The sequence below is a fragment of the Ornithodoros turicata genome, unplaced genomic scaffold (assembly GCF_037126465.1).
Source record: "Ornithodoros turicata isolate Travis unplaced genomic scaffold, ASM3712646v1 ctg00000783.1, whole genome shotgun sequence".
Lineage (NCBI taxonomy): Eukaryota > Metazoa > Arthropoda > Arachnida > Ixodida > Argasidae > Ornithodoros > Ornithodoros turicata.
The window spans coordinates 82,323-104,029 of record NW_026999401.1 but is presented as its reverse complement, the minus strand read 5'-3'; the positions used below and the strand labels follow the sequence as shown (position 1 = coordinate 104,029).

At 44.9% G+C, this 21,707-nt stretch overlaps 3 protein-coding genes across 3 annotated transcripts; all 3 read left to right on the top strand.

Moving 5' to 3' along the window:
• The first annotated feature begins 3 nt into the window (after positions 1–3).
• Positions 4–7,753, top strand: LOC135374844 (zinc finger protein 70-like). Its single transcript, XM_064607772.1, has 3 exons — positions 4–52; positions 1,095–1,331; positions 7,419–7,753. The coding sequence occupies exons 1-3, from the start codon at positions 4–6 to the stop codon at positions 7,751–7,753; spliced, it is 621 nt and encodes a 206-aa protein (XP_064463842.1).
• A 362-nt stretch (positions 7,754–8,115) lies between these two features.
• Positions 8,116–11,303, top strand: LOC135374843 (zinc finger protein 596-like). The gene is made up of 2 exons (XM_064607771.1): positions 8,116–8,119; positions 10,969–11,303. The coding sequence occupies exons 1-2, from the start codon at positions 8,116–8,118 to the stop codon at positions 11,301–11,303; spliced, it is 339 nt and encodes a 112-aa protein (XP_064463841.1).
• A 993-nt stretch (positions 11,304–12,296) lies between these two features.
• On the top strand, positions 12,297–21,707 carry LOC135374842 (zinc finger protein 596-like). The gene is made up of 6 exons (XM_064607770.1): positions 12,297–12,576; positions 14,216–14,526; positions 15,035–15,098; positions 17,234–17,565; positions 19,785–20,024; positions 21,619–21,707. The coding sequence occupies exons 1-4, from the start codon at positions 12,441–12,443 to the stop codon at positions 17,533–17,535; spliced, it is 813 nt and encodes a 270-aa protein (XP_064463840.1). The 5' UTR covers positions 12,297–12,440; the 3' UTR covers positions 17,536–17,565; positions 19,785–20,024; positions 21,619–21,707.

Here is a 21,707-nt window from a genome sequence, read left to right as displayed (position 1 = left end):
AGAATGGCCGAGTGTGAAGGCGTCGACGCCACCTCACCTCCATATTTCAGTGGTCTGTTGTGTTTGCAGAGCGTAGATAGTGCTGTGCTGCACTTTTTTTTTTTTCCTGTGTGATATACTGTATTCATTGTATGCATTTCATGTAATTGACAAACCATAATTGCAGTCTGGCAGAGAAATAGTCGGGGCATAAGATATTCACTCCATGGATGTGATGGCCGTGCGAAACTCGGTGAGATTTTTTTTTGGCAATTAAAATGTTTATTTGTTGCTCAGTGAGCCATCTTTTTGTCCCTGTCTCGGTTACCCCCCAGTGTAGGCATTCCTTACAATGTTTTGCCCGCAATTACGTACGATTACCCAAGAAGGGGTGTCTCTGTGACTCTAGAGTGACACCTATTATGAGCCAAAGGCGAAAGATATGGTCTGCGTACGGAATCGCGAAAAGTAACTCCACCCGTACTCGGATACTTTTCTAAGGTATTTGTAACTCTATCTCAGTATTTTTTCCTGTCAGTAACTCTAACTGTAACTTAATTACTTTTGAAGCTCAGTATCTGTAACTGTAGCTTAGTTACTTTTGAAAAGTAACTTTATCAACCCTGGTTGCCTCAGACCTCAAGCAGACGAAGGCTTAGCTTTAAATGTAACATTATTGGAAGCTGCACAATCCAGACTGTCATTCTAAAGAACGTACGCTACATACACTCAGCTTGAAATTGAGTCGAAATAACGGGTTTCACGAGAAACCAACAGACGCAAGATACAACGGATACATTCACAAGTGTGAACGTAATGATTTCTGCGCTTCTGCTCTCTTCTTTCTGAATTAAGGGAACATATTTGTTTGTTTGTGGCTTCTCTTGGCCAGCTACCCTTTGTCTGATGCAATGGTTACTTGTCTGATGTTTGCTCAGTACCTTCCTTTCAATTTTATGACCTCAGGAACAGGAATGTGGAGCAGAGACTTCACTATATCTAACCACATAGTTCATCACTGCCGCCCCAGCCTTGTTTCCCCCTACCTGTATTTGTTGGCATAATATGTGAGTATTGGTCCCCATACTTCATCACATTCGTTCTCATTGTCGCAGGTGCGAACCGCTCTGACCACGGCCCCGTACTTGGCAAGGCCCCAAAGAGGCACCGGTGCAGCTTCTGTCACTACTCCAGCGATTACATGGCTCATGTGAAAATGCACATGAGAATTCACACTGGAGAGAAGCCTTATGTGTGCCAAGTGTGCTTCAGGAGATTTTCGCAGAAGGCCGCCCTCGGCAGACATTCGAAGGCGATCCACGAGGGCCAGAGGAACTACCTGTGCTCCGTCTGTGGGTGTGCATTTAAACGGAGAGAACATCTGCTGTGTCACCAGAGAGTGCACCCTAAATAAGCTGGAACATTGAGGGATTAAGTCTGAGGAAGTGAACTGAGGGAGTGAACATTGATGTGATTTGAAGAACTTTTCTGATTAAACTTCCCGTTTCTAATAAAGCTGTCCCATGGGCAGCTTTCAATGATCATTGAAAACAATGACAATTGAGCGTGTGATGTGTCAAGTTTTCGAAGAGCTTCAGGTCGAATGCTAACTGTTAACTTAGGTTGACGCGGCACATACATCTGACAGATGTGTTTCATGTAGGAGTGTCAGATTTAATCAGAGAAGTTCCACGAGGCCCTCAGCGCAAGAGGGCACACAATGCCTAATATATCCGTCTCATACTTCAATCCTCATTCAAATCAATGCATAATTATTGAGCATGTGTGTATCTTCAAGTGTGTAATATGTCAGTCTTTCAGGGAATATCAGATCTGATGCTCTTGGAGAAGTTGACACATAAACGCGTTTGGTGGCACTATGCTCGCGTTCAATGGGCATTCCTCTCAATAATCATTGAAGACTTCCCATGTGACAGGGGTATTGGGAACAGGAAGGTCAATCAGAAACATTGTCCCATTGACATCAATGTCGGAAGAAATCTTGACACAAACGTGGGCAGCCTACAATGACCGTTGAAACCAATGGCCATTGGACATGCACGTGGCGCCACCAAGCATGTAACGTGTCAACCCGGCGGGGTGATGGGTGTAATGCACTTTGAGGGGTTGACAGATCACGTGTTTTGTGGTGCATGGTCAGTGAAGTCTCAATGGGCATTGGCATCAATTACCATTGTAGGCTGCCCATGTCGCAGGGGTATTAGGCATTCAGACTGTCGTCTGCATCGACATGTGCTCTTGTGTTGACAGCGTCGCGATAACTCTTCTGATTATGTATATTCGACAGTTATTCACGTAACACATCCGCTGTATTTTGTGCCGCCTTTCGTGCCCTTTCTTTTTTACTTTTCCGCGCGTCATGTACGCCCACTGGTACTGTTCAGCAGGAATGTGAACGTCTGTGACTTATACAAGACAGGAGTTAGTAGTGCGTTTCTTCATTGTCTCTCTGTGTAGTAATGTGTTTGCACCTGAAGTGTACCTTCAGGGTACCTTAGGAAGTACCAAATTTCGAGTGAGCAAGCCAGTAAAATACAGAATTAAAAAAAAAAGTTGCGTTCAAGTTGAATGTCGTTTACACTCAAAGGCACTTGAGACGAAGCGTAATCTGCACGAGAACTGCTAAGGACTCTTCTGTCCCTGCTGTGGATGTGCATGCAGTGTCCAGGGGATGCAGTTATGTAACACCAACATTGTTCTTACTGATGTATTGGTCAAAACAGCCTCAGAGCCGAAGCACAGAAAAAGTCGCGTGTATACATTGGATACGCAGTACGTGAGACTTACTTTTGAAAGAACATTCACTGTCGTAGAATGACGTGCTTCAAATGATGCAATTGCTGCGAAGTTCTTTTATTTCTTTTATTTTGGGAAGGGTGGTGTCTGGATCCGCCTTTGTTCTGTTTTTATGAGTGCTGACTTCATGGTCCAATCATCTACTGCACCGTGTGCACAACATCGAGCTAACTGAACATGAATATGAGCTCACTGTCCTGAATGTAAAACTCTGAATCTGGGCACACACAGGAATGACACAGGCTCAGGCTTTTACATTATGCAGTTCATCCGCCAGGTGCAGGGCGTAGATGCAGGCCATCTACGCCCTTTTGTCAGTTGCACTGTTATTACTTTTGAGGCATCATAATAGTGCCACATGGTGTGAAGGTCGGGTATGTGGTAGGAAGAGTAGCTAGAGAACGAAGTTACAGTAGCATTGCGAGGGCAGCACTTTCCTCACTTGTTCACTTGTCTGTGCATGACAAAGTCTGTGAGGTGTCTGATAAGATAACGCCAAAAATTATCGATGCGCAGGACTGGATGGGTGTGTCCAGCATCTAGACCCCTTGCAAACTTTATGCGCAGCAATTTTTTTTTTCATTACTATTTCGTAACATGTCCATAACACTTCTGAGATGTTACAAATCTGCCCACCAGAAAAAAGGAAAGTACCTGCCAGAAAGGCCAAAAAGCCCACTGCAGGACTGCACAAATGCCCAAGGCCAAAATGCAGGACCGGAAAAAAAGAAGTATAGTACCTGCGAGAAAGGCCAAAAAGCGCAGTAACATTCTATATGTAATGGCTTCCAGGCTGTTGGATCAGACACTCGACACAGTGGGACGGAGCTTTTTCAGATGGAATAGGGGTTTCTTGACAAAGTACAGGGTGCAAGACGCATTACGAGATGGTGCAATGGATACATTGACATTCCTACACGATCCCTGTACCGATTCCTGCACGTCGACTTTCTTCCCTCTGAAGAAATGAAAAAAAAAGAGAAAAGCTTGTCCTTATGGTTTATCTCGGCTGGCTTCCCCTTTATGTTACTGCTACTTTTATATTATTCTTATTTATTTGTTTGCAAGTACCACTCGGGGCAGAGCACTACAGAGGGGAGTGGGATAACACATCGAGCAAAGCAAAGAAGCAACAATAACACAACAAAACCGGCAGATGATGAATGATGACGTCCAAGAGGCAATAACACTGATATAATGACACACAGTACGATACAATAATGATTGCTCTTAAATAATGATGATGGCATTAAGGTGTCAAAACAGGCAACAAGATAACTAAGTGCTGAAGTACAGCACGTGTGTACAGAGTCGATCGACAACCAATTAGTACTGTCGGTAATAAATGAAGAAGAAACATTGGAGGTTGCTATGGGAAACTGTTCATTCCATGAATCAACTCATTTCATTCACAAACCATTCAAATCATTCATTACAATCATCACCAATCACATCATCACGTTTATCGCGAGTTATTCATCAAAATATTTCATTTACTGGTCATTATTTACAGTACTGCAGCCGTCGTGTTCCTGTGTGACATTACACACGGCTGAGTGATGTGCTGAAAAATTGTGAGATGTGATAAGTGACGTGGTTCCAGTACCTTGATGTCTGCTGTAGCTCATTACCCCTTTTCCCTCTTTTTCTTTCCCACGCCTGTACTTACTACTTACCGGTGTCGGTTACTTGCCTTACAGATATCAACGGCTCCCGCCGCAGACCGACACCTGCCACGGAGGAGTCAGCCGGAAAGCACAGGAAGGTCCGGAAGAGAGCGATGCATCGGTGTAGCTTCTGCAATTACTCCACCGATAATGCGGCTCACGTTAAGAAGCACGAGAGGACTCACACGGGAGAGAAGCCCTACGTGTGCCCAGTGTGCTCCAGGAGATTCAGTGCAAAGAGCCCCCTGTACAGACACGCTAGATCAGTCCACGAAGGCCAGAGGAATCACGTCTGCTCCACCTGTGGGAATGCGTTTAAACTGAGACAACACCTACAGCGTCACCAGAGCGTGCACCTTAAATAAGGAACCAGGTGGTTTAGGGGAGTGTTGTGGCCGTCGTCTGCATCGGCGTGTCCTCCCGTCTTGATGTCCCCTGGGGGAACTTTTCTCGACTGTGTTTCTCGGGCATTCGAGCTGTTTTCTGCATCAACATTTCATCTTTTCATTGATGTCCTTTGGAGCAACTTTCGTGATTAAATTTCTGAGGCGTTTACTGTCGTCTGCATCGGCCATGTCCTCTTGCACTACTAGCGTCCATGGAAGAATTTTTCTGACTGTATCCGTGTATTCACACCAGCGACATTCCCAAGGAATATTCTAGTGGAAGTATAAGAAAAAGTGCTTAGGGGCGGAAGTTCCGCCTTGTCTTACGTTGAGCATTTGCGTCGAGAATGGCGCACTATGTACGTAGCAGACGACACCATCGACACTGTCGCCTGCTACGAAATCTCTTCTGCTTCCGACTGGCGTATTCTCAGGAATGTCGCTCGTGTGAATACACGGTATTTCTCGGGCATCCAAACTGTTGTTTGCATCAACGTGGTTCCTTGAATTGATGTCCTTGGAGGAGCTTTTCTGATTATATTTCTGAGGCATTCAGCATGTCATCTGTATAAACCCTGCTTAATGGAACTGTGACTTCTTTATCTTGGTTATGGCCTGAACAACTGATGCACCGTTAAACCCTGAATCGTGATCACAATCTTTATCTTGCAGGACCACCAGCTATGGTGGCATAGTGGTTAGGATGATCGCTTTCCACACCCAGACTGGGAGGTGACACAGGTTCGAATCCTGGTGCCAGATGTGCTGTCTGAGGTTTTCCCGGGTTTTCCAAAGATGAATGTCAGCACTGTTTTCCCTGAAGTCGGCCCAGGACGCATACTAACCCCTCCCCTCCCTGTCCCCCACTCTTTCCTGCTGTCCTCTCCGTCCGTTCACATCTGTACTCCGCTCATAGCCAGAGTTGCTTTGCGGCGACTACACAGAATGAAAAAAAAAATGCTCACAGGACTCAAAAATAGACTATATTTTGGGTGCTGTTCATGTAACATAATGGGTGCACTAAGTGTTTGCTCAAGACAGCGCCACCTAGATACAGAAGCAGGCACGATACAGTCTAGATACCGAAGGCCTGCTTAATGCCCCCTCTCCCTCCTTCGCTATAAGGACACATGTAGTCAGCATTCGTCTGCCCACAGCGATTCGTCGCCCTGCACTCTCAAACGATTGCAGCCCCGACAACACAGAAAATCCTCTGGATGTCCGAATAATGTCCTAACGAGTTCATACGTCCGATGGACATCCCTCTGATATCCGTCGGACGCACGAATCCGAGTCGTACATCCGGAGGACATTCGGTGTTCTCAGGGAGCTAACTTGGCAAATTTAAACCTATATAGACTAAAAGTGAAACACTCTTTCCCGAAAATCTGTCTTGAAAAAAAAAAAAGGGACCGATTAGAGCTTTATTTTGGGTTGTCATTCAGTAGGTGGGGACGTCTATTACTCACAGGCGACGGTGGCTGCTCATGCGGCTGATGGTGGCTCGTCTCCGTGGCCACGGCCGCTGAAAGCACGTTCGCGATTGGGTATGACAGTTGAAAACACAATCCTCATTGGCTGACTTCACCAGGGCCTGTATCGCTCTTGTGGCTCTGACAGAACACTTAGTAGACGCACTGCATTACGAGGGGCTGAGTAGACTGAGCCCGTTGATTAGAGCCGTTACTTGTTGCGCCCAGTGTTTGTATCTGAAGTTTGCTGGACAAAGACCCAAAAGGGCAGTGGTTGTACACGTGGGGCAGGACATTAGTGCCAAGTCTGCAACTATTCTAGTGATAACAAAAGCAATGTTAGATTTAGTGTTTAGTGTAGACAGTGTTAGGTTTCTGGGTGTTCAAACTGGCCTTCCCAAAGTGGTTCCTTTGGAAGAGTGCATTTGGGAGAGTGAAACAAGGGGGAAATCCTCCTCTCCTATGTAAAGTCCCCATAGGACCCCTCCCCTTGATATTTTTCTGGCTGCGCCAGTGACTGCGCCTTCTGTTATATTCATCAGTTTTCCTTTATGCCTTATGATTCATTATGATCTCTTATGATCCAGGAGTCGTTAACCGTGTTTGTGAATGGATCACGATGGTGCAGTCCCCGTGAATTCTGTCGTGTGACATCTGTAGCTTATAAATATTTTGGGGGAATATTAAAGCCCGGTGGTCATGAAGTGTGTTTTCCATACCAGACAAAATGATGGCTGTGTCTTAAGAGGTCCTTGAAAGGTCCTCGAGAGATCCTCTAGAGATCCTTGAGAGATCCTCGAATTCTCGTTCCAGAGGGAACCATGTTTTCCTGAAAAAAAAGAAAAGAAAAGAGAGAACAGAGACACAGCTTTCTGGTTTCGGGTTTGTTTTGACTAACTACCCCTCCATGTTAACACTTGGTCTGACGTCAGCTGGCATTTCTGTGCTATGTATTATATGCGAATATATGAATAATTCAGTGATATGTAAGTTCATTAACCAGTTCTCCACCCATGTTCGTATTTACTGGTATCGGTTTGTACTTTTTATTTATTTGGTTGATGCGCTTATACTGCTATTGGTTTTTCGTCTTGCAGGTGCTAACCACTCCCACCGCAACCCAGCACTTGCCACAAACGAGTCTCCAGGAAAGCATCAGAGGGTCAAGAAGGAGGAGGGGGGGCACCACTGTCGTTTCTGCAACTACTCCAGCGATCACGCGGCCGATGTTAAAATTCACGAGAAACTTCACACCGGAAAGAAGTCCTATGTGTGCCAGGTGTGCTTCATGGGATTCACAAAAAAGAGCAACTTGAGCAGGCATTCACAAGCGGTTCACGAGGACCAGAGGAGTCACGTGTGCCTCATTTGCGGGAGCGGATTTAAACGGGAACAGCATCTGCAGCGTCACAAGAGGTTGCACTTCAAATAGGAAGTCCATGTTCAGGGACCGACCCCGTGGGACGCTGTTGAAGCTGTCGTCTGCATCAACATGTGCTCTTGCATTGATGTCCTTCTAGCAACTTTTGTGGTCAGATTTCTGAGACATTGACTGTTGGCTAGCATCAACATGTCCTCCTGCATCGATGCATTGGTCGGTCTTGCTCATAATTGTACACACCTCCGCACGTGGGACAAAAAAAAAATTGACGTTTAGATTTATTTGGCATGCACATCCAGAAAATAAACATGCACGTGTTTGGTACTAAGTGTGTGTTCCACCATCTTGCAGTTTGTAATTTTATACAGATTTGTTGTCTCCAACATCAACATGTAGATGTCATCCTTATAGTGATGGGTGAGCAAAGTCAGTGAAAGAGAGCACGTCAGATAAAGGACATTTAAGTTCAATGTCATGTACACTGAAAGGGATTGAAGCATAGTCTGCAATAAAACTGACTCTCTAGACCCTGTTCTGGACATGTGCCCAGCATCCAGGAGTGAAACATAATACGTGAACATTTTTCTTAGCAAGGCATTTACCAAGATTGCTTCATGTGGCAGGCACTGAAAAATGTGTGCATACATTGCATACATAAGATTATCTAGAGTCACAGTTTCCAATTTATAGCATACTGGCTATAGGGCTTGCAAAATGATTACAGGCTGCTTCAAATTATGCAATAATTACGGACTTCATCATTTGCTTTGGCTGTGGGGCAGCTGACCTTGTCGTTCTTTTCATGAGAGTACTGATGACGTGGTTGAACGAGTTCTTGCTCGTCTTTGCCGTGCTACGTGGACAACATAAAACGTGAACTACATAACTCGGACTTTAAAATGAATGTGCTGTTATTGCTTCTATTGTCATTGTAACAATTGCTGCACCTCAGCTTTACTCTCCCATGGTTGCCACTTGTCCTTGAGACCGCTTTCGAGGTCTGGAAAACCCTGGAATTTTCCTGCAGTCCTTGATTGCAAAAGCCTCGATTTTGCATCTTTTTCTGGTTCTCACGGAGCTGCTAATCCAGATTACGCTTATCCAGCTTAGTCATAACTATAGTTTCGAAACCACAGGAGTCAGCTGTCCTTGCACTTGGCATCTGCAACATGAAATTAACTGCACCGTCCGTTATATTGATAAATTTTCCTTTCTGTTCTATGATCTTTAACGTTAAAGAGCCATCAATCATCATGGATCACTTTTGTGCAATCTGAGTGATACTTGTGCAGTGTGACATGTACTTGTGGGTTTTAATATTTTTGTGGAGTATTGGAGCTGTGGTCATAAACTGTATTTTACATCCAGGACAACAATACGGCTGAGCCTTAAAGGGTCCTTGAGAGACCCTAGAATTTTTCTTCCAAAATTCCATGGGAACCATCTGTCGCTGAAGAAAATAACAAAATCCACACCGCTGTTTTTTCTTCTCTTGTTTGTCTTGGCTAACCACCTCTTGGTCTAGCATGTGCTAGGATTTCTGTGATGTGTAATATATGCAAATATATGAATAATTATGTGGCACGTCGTTGATTAACCTTTTTGCTCCCTGCCCTTGCGTGTTTACTGGTATTATTGGTTTATACAGGGTGTCGTTACAGAATTTTTGTGAAAAACTAGCAGAGCAAAACAGGCGCCTCTTTAGCAGGTGTGTTATATGACTAGGCGTATATCCTTTAAAACAGCGTTTTCAACTACTGGACGACTAATTAGCTAAAATTAATTAACTAACTTATTAATTAGTTGTTTTCTGGGAAATGCGAGATGGCAGAATTGGAGCCAGTTATTTTATCAAATCCACCGTCCTTATTAAACGCCCAATGAACCAAACGTACTATGATATATAAAATGTCAAATTTCGCTATGCAGTTAAATGAGCCAAAACCATAACTACGCACATTTTGAGCGCAGCAAGGACGCGGCCGTTATCTTATGTGGGATGGAGAGCGGTCTCAGATTATCAAGATTATCAGGTTATCAAGATTATCAGACAATCAAGATTATCAGAGGTGTCAAGGACGCCGCTGTTACCTTATCTGGAACGGAGAGCGGTCTCAGATTAGTGCCTACTCCAATCAGCCCCATCGCTCCAAAGCACGTGCCCTCTCACTGGGATTGCCTGTCACTCTTTCTGCGCTCGAGTACTCCGTAGTTCTGGTTTCGGCTCATTTGCATCGCAAAATTTGGCAATTTATATATCTCTAACTACGGTCGTTTCATGGGGTGTTTAATAAGGACGGTGGATTTGAATAGTGTCTGGCTCCAACTCTGCTCTCCCGCATTTCCCAGAAAACGTGTAATTAATTAAGTTAATTAATGACTTTTAGATAATTAGTCGTCCAGCAGCTGCATACGCTGTCGTACAGTGTGTCCGCCTGGCCGTATAACGCACCTGCTGAAACGGCATCTATTTTGCTCTGCTAGTTTTTTTAAAATAAAAACTCTGCTATCCTGCATTTCCCAGAAAACATGTAATTGATTAGCTAATTAATGAATTTTAGATAATTAGTCGTCCAGCAGTTGCATACGCTGTCGTACAGTGTGTCCGCATGGCCATATAACGCACCTGCTGAAACGGCATCTATTTTGCTCTGCTAATTATTTTTAAAAATAAAAACTCTGCTATCCTGCATTTCCCAGAAAACATGTGATTAGTTAATTAAGGAATTTTAGATAATTAGTCGTCCAGCAGTTGCATACGCTGTCGTACAGTGTGTCCGCATGGCCATATAACACACCTGCTGAAACGGCATCTGTTTTGCTCTGCTAGTTATTTTTAAAAATAAAAACTGCTATCCTGCATTTCCCAGCAAACATGTAATTAATTAGTTAATTAATGAATTTTACATAATTAGTCGCCCAGCAGTTGCATACGCTGTCGTGCAGTATGTCTGCCTGTCCGTATAATGCATCTGCTGAAAAGGCATCTATTTTGCTCTGCTGTTTTTTTAAAATAAAAACTCTGCTATCCTGCATTTCCCAGAAAACATTTAATTAATTAATTTTAGATAATTAGTCGCCCAGCACTTGCATATGCTGTCGTACAGTGTGTCTGCCTGGCCTTATAACGCACCTGCTGAAACGGCATCCCTTTTGCTCTGCTAGTTTTCTTAAATAAAAATTCTGTAGCGAGTAAAAAAAACACCCTGTGTGTTACGTGGTTACTTGGTTGATGCGCTTAATGGTATTGATTCCTCGTCTTACAGGTGCTGGCTACTCCCACTGCAACCTCATACTTGCCATAGAAGAAGAGCCTCCAGGAAGGCATGAGAAGGTCAAGAGGAAGGGGAAGCACCAGTGCCACTTCTGCAACTACTCCAACGATCACGCAGCCAATGTTGAAACTCACGAGAGAAGTCACGCTGGAAAGAAGCCCTATGTGTGTAGTGTGTGCTGCAAGGGGTTCACAGAAAAGCGGAGCTTGGACAGACACTGCAAGGCAGTTCACGAGGACTTGAGGAAGTACACGTGTTCACTCTGCGGGAGTGCTTTTAAGCGGAGGCAACATCTACAGTATCACGAGAGGGTGCACCTCAAATAGCTGGGTTCCGCGCTTTGGGATGTACGTAGTCCGTGGAAGGCTGCTTGAGGCTGTCGTCTGCATCGCTGTGTCCACTGTCATTGATGTCCTTGTTTCAATTTCCAAGTCATTCAGATTGTAGTTCATATGCAGCAACATGTCCTCTTACAGTGATGTCCTCCGAATAAATGTTTTGATTGGATTTATCAAACATCCAGAGCATCGGTGCTTCCACTTGATGTCCTCGAATAACTTTCCTGCTGATAGTTCTCATGTTTCCAGACAGTTGTTTTCATCAACGCTCTTTTAAGCGGAGGCATACATCTAGAGTATCACGGAGAGTGCACCGTACCGTAAATAGTGTTCTGCGTTTTTGCGATGTAGTCCGTGGAAAGCTGTTGAGGCTGTCGTCTGCATCGCTGCGTCCTCCGGCATTGATGCCCTCGAGGGACTTTTATGGTTAAATTCCTAAGACATTGAGACTGTCATCCGCATCAAAATGTCCTCTTGCATTGATGTCCTTGGAAGAACTCTGCCGATTAAATCTCTCACGTGTCTCCTTGCATTCATGTCCTCTGCGAATAAATTTTTTAAAATTAAGTTTCTCTGACATTCAGACTGTCGTCTGCATCAATGCTTGCATTTGATGTCCTCGAAGAACTTTCTTGGTTATAGTTTGTATGTATTCAGGTCCTTGTTTTCATCATCGACGGTGTCCTCCTACGCTAATGTCCTTGGAGAAACTTTTCTGATTTTCTGTCTGCATCAATCTGTTCTCTTGCATAGATCTCCTCGGGAGAAATTTTCTGGTTATGTGGCTGCGATTATTTTCTAGAAAGTTATTTGTACTGTTTGTGCGTGATTTACTGATTGCTTGCTAATGCTCAGTTTTTCTTCTTTGTGTATTATCCCTCCTTTTCCTCTACCCCGATATAGAGAGTTTGTGTTTAGATTACACTTTATGTAGTAGAGCGTGCTTATCAGTGCAGTTTTAGAGCCTGTACCAAAGGGCACAAATTTTAATGTTGCACGAAATGTGACTCAGCCGAGCTGGGTTTATTTGTTTGGTGTGTCGCAGGTGCAATAGAGGAATGTGGGGCGGCGGCCTTGGACAGCGCCCTGTACGACAGCGTGCTTGCCGTCAAGGAGTCTCTCAGGATGCACTGCAGTGCTGAACACTTGGGCAAAGGAGGAATGTACCGGTGTCACTTTTGTCCTTACTGCAGCGAGAGCATCACTGACGTCCAGAGTCACGAAAGAACACATACAGGGGGGCAACCTCATACCCGTGCAGGTGAGCTGGTGGCGAAGGACAGTCGGGATTCAAAACTCTGAAAATTGGGAAAAAAATTAAGAATGTGAAAAAGTATTACACGATAGAGCTGCTAAATAGAGGTACAGAATGACCTATTTTAAAAAGGCCTTGGGGTTCCGTTGTCTACTGTAAACACAGACTGAAAAAAAAATAAAAAAAACGGTTGAACTCATTCGCTATCGGAAACGATAGACGATAAAGCGAACTGTCAAATTAAAGATCTACAGCATGATGTAAGCCATTTCAAAGGAATCAGGTGATTACTCCATCTCAAAATAAAGTTGTTGTTTGCTGCATCAATTTTCCGCGCCGGAACCGCCGTTTGGTGTCCGCGATTGGACCGATCGTGTCACGTGGTTTCTTCTTCCCAAGAACGTGCTGTCCATGTTGAGACCCCTCATCCAAAACTTGCTTCCTGGATTGCAAGCTAGCTCGACTGCGTGCTGTTCTCCGGCGGAGAAGGAGAGTGGCTACCCATATGCTACGCAGCGCAGCTGCGCCGGACCCAACATGGCGGCTTCGCTTGCCGGCATGGCTCAGTATCGCTACTCTCCTCCCTATGTAGTGACTCTATTACACAACAGGCAAATTACAACTTAAGCTCCAATGATCATTGAAACCAAAGGTAATTAACAAATGCTTGTGTCGCCACCTGGAGTGTCAGGGAGCAGTGGGTCTAATTCCCCCTGAGAAGTTGACACGTTCCACGCTTGGTGGCAATATGAGCATGCTTAATGGCCATTGATTTCAATGATCATTGAAATCAAAGGGCATTGAACATGCTTGTATGAATGCTGCGCAGAGTTATTGTGACCGATCCACTCCACCCGATCTGGTCCACTCTCTCGAGCTTCTTGAGTCCAATAAATGGACACAACCCATGTGGGAGGGTCACATGCTTTGGAGCGATGGAGCTCACTGGAGTTGGCACTAATCTGTTGGCCAGATGGACTGCTCTCTGACCTGGATAATACCCCTGTCACACGGGCAGTCTTCGATGATCATTGAAACCAATGACCATTAAAAATGCGTGTAGTGACACCAAGCGTGTGACGTGTCAACTTTCCAAAGGGTATTGGATTCAATGTTCCCCGACAGGTTGACACGTTACACGCAAGGTGGCGCTACACGCATTTTCAATGACGATTGGTTTCAATGATCATTGAAGACTGCCCGTGTGACAGGGGTATTAGACGAAGGACGCATCGCCCCTGTGCTCGAGTAGTGCATAGTTTTGACCCATTTGCATCGCAAAATTCAGGAATTTATATCTCAAGGTACATTTGCTTCTCAGTATAGTGCTTAATATGATGATGGATTAGAAAAAATGACTGGCTCCAATTCTACTGTCTCGCTTTTCCCAGAAAACATCGAATGAGTATATAAGTAAATTAATTTTAGCTAACTTTTTAGCTAATCTTAGCTGGTCGTCTAGTAGTACTCGCATTTCTATCAACAGGACGTCCATCTGGCTGTATAACCCACCGGCGAAAACAATATTTCCGAAGCTCGAATAACTGTTCAAGAAAAGAAATTGTGTCGATAAAAAAAAAATTCACTCCGTTGTACGTGGTTATTTGGTTGATACACTCATTAGCGTTGGTCGTTTCCCTTACAGGCATCAACTGCTCCCATTGCAGCCCCGCCATATTGGCCACTGAGGAGCCCGCGAGGAAGCAACAGAAGAGGGGGAGGCATCGCTGTCGCTTCTGTCACTACTCGAGTGATTACACGAATAATGTGAAGAAACACGAGAGAATTCACACGGGAGAGAAGCCCTACGTGTGCCAAGTGTGCTTCAAAGGATTCACGGAAAAGGGAGCCCTGGACAGACATTCGAAAGGAGTTCACGAGGGCCAGAGGAACTACATCTGCGCCATCTGCGGGCGAGCTTTTAAGCGGAATCACCAGCTACAGTTTCACGAGAAAGTGCACTTTAAGTAGAGCACCGCGCGTGCAGGGGGTCGAAGTCCGCGGGAAGGTGTTGTGGCTGTCGTCTGCATCGGCGTGTCCACTTGCGCGGGAGTCTACGGGAGAAGAACTTTTGCGGCTGAATCTCTTAGGCGTTCCGCTGATGTCTCCACCAATATGTCTTCTTTCACTGACGTCCTCGGTAGAATTTTGCTGATTAAAATTCTTAGCCGTTGAGACTGTCGTCTGCATCAACACATTGTCTTGCACTGATCTCCTTGGAAGAACTTTTCTGATTGAAAAGACTATAATATTTTACTGACCTGCTCAAGTAACTAACAAACAAAACAATTAAGACAAAAGGAATGACACTCAACTTCAACATATAGTTTTCATTGAAGTTGAATCGTGGTGAAGCGTGATTTCCATGAGTACCTCGGACAACTTTTTTTTTGTCCCTACTGTGGATATTGGCCAGTGTCCAAGTGTTAAACATGAACGGTCTTATTACCCATGTCTTTGTCAGTATAGTACTTCAGAGGGACAACACCAAGGAATGCGTGCACGCATAACATTACCTGCAGATTCAGGTTTGAAACTATGCAATGCGTGAGACTTTCTAAAGAACATTATTCTATTATTGACATTGAACATTGACATTATGACACGATTATTATGATTATGATTATTATTGCCATTATGATCGTTATTGTCATGAACCTTTTGCTTTTTTGGCTGTCCCTTCTTTGCCATACTTCATTTTGATGGGTGCTGACGTCAGTTTGAAAACAGTTTGAAAGCATAGCCTAATACATGTATAACACTGTTACTGCTTCGAAGCAGCGTAATTGCTCATGGTATGAAAGTTTATAAAAGCGATCAAAATACACGCGTCGTACACAACGAATTAAAATGTAACAACAGACATTGACGTTTCGGAGACCATTGCAGACTCCCTCATCGGAATGCAGTAGAATGCAGAATTTTTATCGCTTTTATAAACATGTGTGTTCCCATCGTTTGGTCAGTCTTCAGGTATGAAGGTTGTGTTTGTTCGTCTAGAGGGACCAGATAAAGAAAGCAGTCAAAGAGGGGCAGGGACGGAAGTGTGCCGGAGTAGCAGTTTGTTCACTTGCGTTAACGTCATTGTCTGACATTTGTCGTGAACCCACTTTTCGTTTTTTTTAAGTTTTGTCTATGCCTGGATCCAGGGGATCCATGGGTTCCAGGTGTCTTGACCTTCCTCGATTTCTGTTGTCACATGCAGGGACACACCCTTGAACCTGCTTGTCACACACACACACAAAGAAAGAAAAGCCGTTACGAGCCCCCCACCAAAAAATATGCGCCAAGCAAGCTGATGCATACGAGTGTCACAGCATCCGGCAGAATTGGAACCTCTCCCACAGCGGCAATCCTGCACAAACCCATGCTTTAACTGACGTTAGACGGTGTTGTCCAGTTTCAATATCTGTCAGGTCCTTTTTCACCCGAGCCTCCTGGTCAGCAAAGACAAGGCAGGCCAAGAGGCCCGCACCAAACGCCACCTATAGATAGAGAGGGCCCGCTTAACGCCTCCTCTCCCTCGTTCGTTACGTACACAGATAAGTTAAGAGCTCGTCTGCTATCGAGATTAGCCGTTCTGCGAACGCAAGAGCTAGCAGATGATCGCATCTAACTTAGCAAATTTCAAACCGTAGATTAAAAGTACAACATATGCTTTTCAGAAAATTAGTCTTGCTGAAAGTATAGGAGCGTTTTACACTTTATTTATTTTTTTCGTTCAGTACCCAGGGATACTATCCCTGGGTACTGAACGAAAAAAATAAAGTGTAAAACGCTCCTCGCAGACTACTCGCAGACGACAGTGGTTAGCTGGGTTAATTCCACTATCTCTGGCACACTGTTATTCCTATATGGTTCCTATATGGTTCCTATATGGACAAGGTGCTCGAATAAGAAAATAGTTTCTTTTCCACACCAGGCGACCAGGAACGTAGGAATCAGTAACGCGTTTTGCAAGAAAGGCTTTTTTGTTGTTGCTGCCCATACGGCTGACGGCGGTTCTTCCACATGGCTGTGACCGCCGAAAGAGCTTTCGTGATTGGCTATATGGCCGTTAAAAAGCACAGTCCTGATTGGCTGGCTCTTAGTTGTTACGTCACGTCAACGTCTAAGCAAGCTTTCTTTATATAACACGTGTTTCCTGAGCCAAGCCAAGCCTAGGCAAGCCCTATCCCCCACCCCCCTTTGGAAAAATCTTATCACCAGCCCCTGCTTCTGTCTCTGTCTATTAAGCTGCTGTTCTTTGGCTGAATTATGGAATAGGTGACAAACGAGGAGAGACGAGAAGAACGTCACTCCCTATCAGAACCAATGAGGGCGCGACCTTGAGAAAAGGAACGCCACCGCCCCACGTCTCGACGGCGTCTTTGTCTCATAAACGCCGCCCTCTCACTGCTCCTCTTAGAGAATGACGTCACGCCGCTGGATCCCCTGCAGCCGCGGAAGCGGGGCTCACCTTTAAAATTCGTCCATTTACTATATTAAGCACTTTTCGGATGAAAAAAACAAACAAAAGAACTGACAAAGCAGATTGTCGGGCGGTGCCGAACTGTTTCCTGGATGGGTTTCCGCAGGCGACCATCCCTTTTTAGAGTGAATGATTCAGCAGAGCGGGGCTTACTCTTCTTTAAAATTTATATGCTTACTTATTTTGGCGCAGGTACGAGAGAGGAATGTGGAGCGGCCGCCCCGAAGAGTTCCCTCGGCGGCAGTGTGGTTGCCCTGGAAGAGCGCCCCCCGAGGAAGCACCGCAGGGTCGAGTACCTCGGCAAAGGAACGACGCACCATTGCCGTTTCTGTCCTTATTGGAGCAAGAGCACTACTGACGTCCTGAGGCACGAGAGGACACACACGGGCGAGAGACCGTACGTGTGTGCAGCGTGTTCCAAGGCTTTCACGCAGAAGGCTTCTCTCGAGAGACATTTGGGTGCGGTGCACGAGGGGAAACGGCGCCGCAACTGAACACCGGGAGAGACAATGGCGCTCCCAAAGGTCAGTGGTGAGGATGTATTTCGAGCGCAAAGTGGCAACAAAATCACCACAAAGGTTGTAGCATATCCGTATAATCTTTGGGATGTCAGGAACACGTGTGTGTACGAGAAGCTTCTCGGTCCAAAAGTGCGAAGATTTTACTCAAACGATGTATTACGAAGTGAGGCGAGGGGGCGCTGAAAGCAACACGCTGTTGACATAATTTTTCATTTAATATTTTTTTCATTTTCATTTATTGTATCACAAGCGGTACAGGGGGCGGCCAAAAAGCACAGCATCATATGTGCTGCTGGACGAGGGCACAGCCTCAGTGAACACTCAAAAAAAAAAAAAAGAAAATAATTAGCGACACTATCAAATCATAAATTACGTACAACTATTGGATGTACTAACAAAGTATCAATTTAAACTGAGATCAACTAACAAAAAGGTCCCTCAGGTGTGACCCGGGACAACTGTACTAAATCAATACCTTTTCCCAAAGACTCATTCAAAATTACGGCAATGTTAACTGGTAACGATTGGTCGCCGTATCGCGTTCGTGACCTATAGGAACAATCCAGTATAGGCTGTAGCGCGTGTGTTCAAATTCAGCTGAGGCTGTAGACCAAATAATGGTAGTAATGTAATGTTTTGTTTTGTTTATTATACATTGAAGGTCCTCACTTGAGCGCATTACAGAACGGAGTGAGTATTTACAAAATACACGCGTAAATAGTGGCAACGACACAGACAACAGCCCGCCAAGATAACGCAACATGAAAAAAAAATATTGCTGATGCACAGACTGTGTTGTTATGTCTGACTGCAGAGATGTACGTCCTCGAAAGAATATAGCGATAGAAATTATCTATCCTTATAATCTATAATTTATAGTCATTTGTGTAAAGTTTTACGGATATTTTTTTTCAAATGATATTGTGAAGAAAATCACGGATCACAATCATTCCCATCGCTATGACCATCGCGCGACACCGCGCCCAATTCATTCTGGTCTCGGCCTCCATACTTTCACGCTGCCATTAAATACCCCCTCCTCCATTGGCTACACCAGTCTCAGCTTTCTGCCTAACCATATCACTTTGTAGAGAAAAAGTTAGAAACTAAGCAAATTCTCACCCCATGCATTTCCTATGGCCTGTATACCGCCCGAAGCCGCCATGTTTTCCTCTGGTTCAGACGTAATGGACTTTGTCAGAGATGGGAACAACGATTTACACGGCGGATTGAGCCGCATTGCCAAACAAATTCGAAACCGAAACTAAACTAAACAAAACTGCAACCCAAGGGCGCGCGAGGTATTTCGTATTTCCACGTCGCAGCTATCACGTTCATTCGGTTGTGTTGGTTTTGAGGTCCGGCCGTGTATGATCTTACCAGCTGAAGTAACACCGGTCATTCATTGCGTGGACACCGAATGTAAGTTGAATTGTGTTGGAGTTGATGCGTGGTGAGTGAAATTCCTTGCTTCAAAGGGACAAAAAATGGAGTCTGTCTGCGCGTTCGAGAAGGCGCCGTTTGGTCCAAGGGATCTGGACAAACACTGAGCGTGACACGCTGTGTAACCCTGGATGGTATACACAGTTGAATATATGTATATATGTGCTCAGAAAGGACAAGAAGCACCATTATGATCGTGTTTTATTTTTTGTTCTTACTTTTGACGGTTGTAGGCTTCCTTGTACGCGATTTTCGTCGTCGCCCTTTGTTTTTATTTTCGGCTGTGAAAATAACGTCCAGTCCCTAAGCTGGACGTAACATTGTGTACACAATGAATGAACAATAGAGAGTATAGTTAGGGCCTGACTTTTTAGGGTTAAACCCGTATCCGCCCGATATTTACCCCCCGAACGAAATCTGTAAAATTTTGGTTTAACCCGAATCTACCCGAAAACATCGGGGTCGCGTGGCACACTCATAAGCGTGCATTAAAATAAAGTTTGATAACATTGCTAAACATTAGTTCCATGTTAAGACAAACTTTTATTAAACAAAAAAAAAATCACTCGAATTCCTGACGACAGAATATGCCGTAACGGGATTTAACCCGAATACACCCGAATTTTCAAATGAAAAATATCACCCGATATTTACCCCCAGAATTTGCCCAAAAATAAAACCCGAAAAAGTCAGGCCCTAAGTATAGTATGCTCCTTTTTGGGACCTTTTTGGGACTGCCAACTGCTGATGAAAATGAACATGTCCTTTCTGTCTTCCAGGTCCTAAAGGAGCACATGCAGCAGTGCCCTTCCACGGTGCCTGGTGTGGCCCTCGCTTTTCACGCTGTGGTCGGCGCCCTGTGGTGCCTAAGTTACTCGTGCAACCAATCACTGCTCAGTCACAATTTTCGCGAGCTAGCTGTAACCTACCTTCTTATTCCTATGTGCGACATCCCCATGGAACACTCTAGTGGAAGAAGAAACAAAAACAGCTCTCGGGTGCATACGTTTTTCCCCGTGGTAAGTTGAGAATTCGCACACGTCGCTGCTGTGCAATGTCGTCTGCTTCAGCAAATCACCGCAGATTATCACAGCCATTCTTTGGCTACATGTGGCTGTCCATGCGGCATATGGCGACTCGTCTCGCAGATACCGCCACCGAAAGCTCGTCGTGACCGGTGCACTCTCGATGACTACGCCACGTAGCTTAAAGGGGCAATGGGGTGAGATTTAACGAAGCTCGATACCCAGTTTCGTTTGTCAAGCTGTCCGTCAGGGTTCACCATGCAAAATACTTGCGCTGTCCGATATATCCTCACTGCCCAATGAAGTCTACAAAAGCAGTAGGAGGAAGCGCAGGAGTTCATCTCATCCGTTGCGGAACACGCCGCCGTCACACAAAAAATTAGGGTCATCTTGAGGTGGCATTGAGGTGAGGCCTACTTTTCCTGTTTGTTTTTCTTTGCGGCATGTTGTGCAACGAATAAAATGAGAACCTACAAAGGAACAACGAGCGCAGGTGCGTGGCCTGTGTTCCACGCACCTCTAAAGAAATCGTCCACCCGCGAAAAGAGCGTGCGAGGGAACGTCGTGACGTAACGTTGTCACGTGACAGGTATGAGCAGCTCGTGAGCTGAGAAGAAACAGACTTTTAAAAAAGATGACACGGGGAGTTCTCTAGGTCACACGAGGATCATGTCGGGCGTTCGCGACTGCTTTCTGCGACTTTTTTTTTAAGGATCTGGTCGCATAGTTTTAATACATGGCAGAGCGAAAATACTTTGGCCTGACTTTTTAGGGTTAAACCCGTATCCGCCCGATATTTACCCCCCGAACGAAATCTGTAAAATTCGGGTTTAACCCGAATCAACCCGAAAACATCCGGGTCGCGTGGCACACTCATAAGCGCGCATTAAAATAAAGTTTGATAACATTGCTAAACATTGGTTCCATGTTAAGACAAATTTTTATTAAACAAAAAAAAATCACCCAATACACCCGAATTCCTGACGACAGAATATGCCGTAACGGGATTTAACCCGAATACACCCGAATTTTCAAATGAAAAGTATCACCCGATATTTACCCCCCGAATTTGGCCAAAAATAAAACCCGAAAAAGTCAGGCCCTATTTATATGGCGTCCCCTGATAGACTGCTTGCGAGGAAACACTTGCTTATCTGTTGCTCCTTTAAGCCAACGAGGTATTCGAGTGCTGCACACTTAGCAGACGACAACGCCTGCTCTTTTTTCCCTGCCGTCTGCTACAGAGTATCTCGTGGCTTTTACCAGTGCTCGTAAAGACACGACGTTCAGCGCTCACGCTTAAGTGGCAGCAGAGTGCTGTGACGTTTCTCGCATCTTCCGCTAGAGTGTTCTAGGGAATGTTGCTCGTGTGAAATGCACGGTCAGTTGCCCTCTTTGGAGTAACACGTACGTGTCTGCCTTGCCCATAGGAATTCGGCAGTGCTTTTTGCCTGTTTGTTGTTGTTTGTTTAACTGTTGTTTTTTGAGAGCGTCTCTTGCGGAGTTCGATCGTATATATAGACTGCTATGCTCGCTCGAGACGTCCGCGACTCCCACTGATGGCTATGCCATCTTCTTTATCTTACAGTTATCAAAGAAGAAGTGAAAGAAAGAGTAGAGGACGAAGAAATCATCAACGTGAAAGAAGAGAAACCTGATGTCGAACCTGAAACAGTT

Excerpts from the sequence above, each read along its gene's own strand:
- LOC135374844 (XM_064607772.1), top strand. The coding sequence starts at position 4 with ATGGCCGAGTGTGAAGGCGTCGACGCCACCTCACCTCCATATTTCAGT. Across the intron at positions 53-1,094 it reads CTCACCTCCATATTTCAGTG|GTGCGAACCGCTCTGACCAC; the intron begins GTCTGTTGTGTT and ends TCATTGTCGCAG. Across the intron at positions 1,332-7,418 it reads GAACTACCTGTGCTCCGTCT|GTGCTAACCACTCCCACCGC; the intron begins GTGGGTGTGCAT and ends TTCGTCTTGCAG.
- LOC135374842 (XM_064607770.1), top strand. The coding sequence starts at position 12,441 with ATGCACTGCAGTGCTGAACACTTGGGCAAAGGAGGAATGTACCGGTGT. Across the intron at positions 12,577-14,215 it reads GCAACCTCATACCCGTGCAG|GCATCAACTGCTCCCATTGC; the intron begins GTGAGCTGGTGG and ends TTTCCCTTACAG. Across the intron at positions 15,099-17,233 it reads AACATTACCTGCAGATTCAG|GTACGAGAGAGGAATGTGGA; the intron begins GTTTGAAACTAT and ends ATTTTGGCGCAG.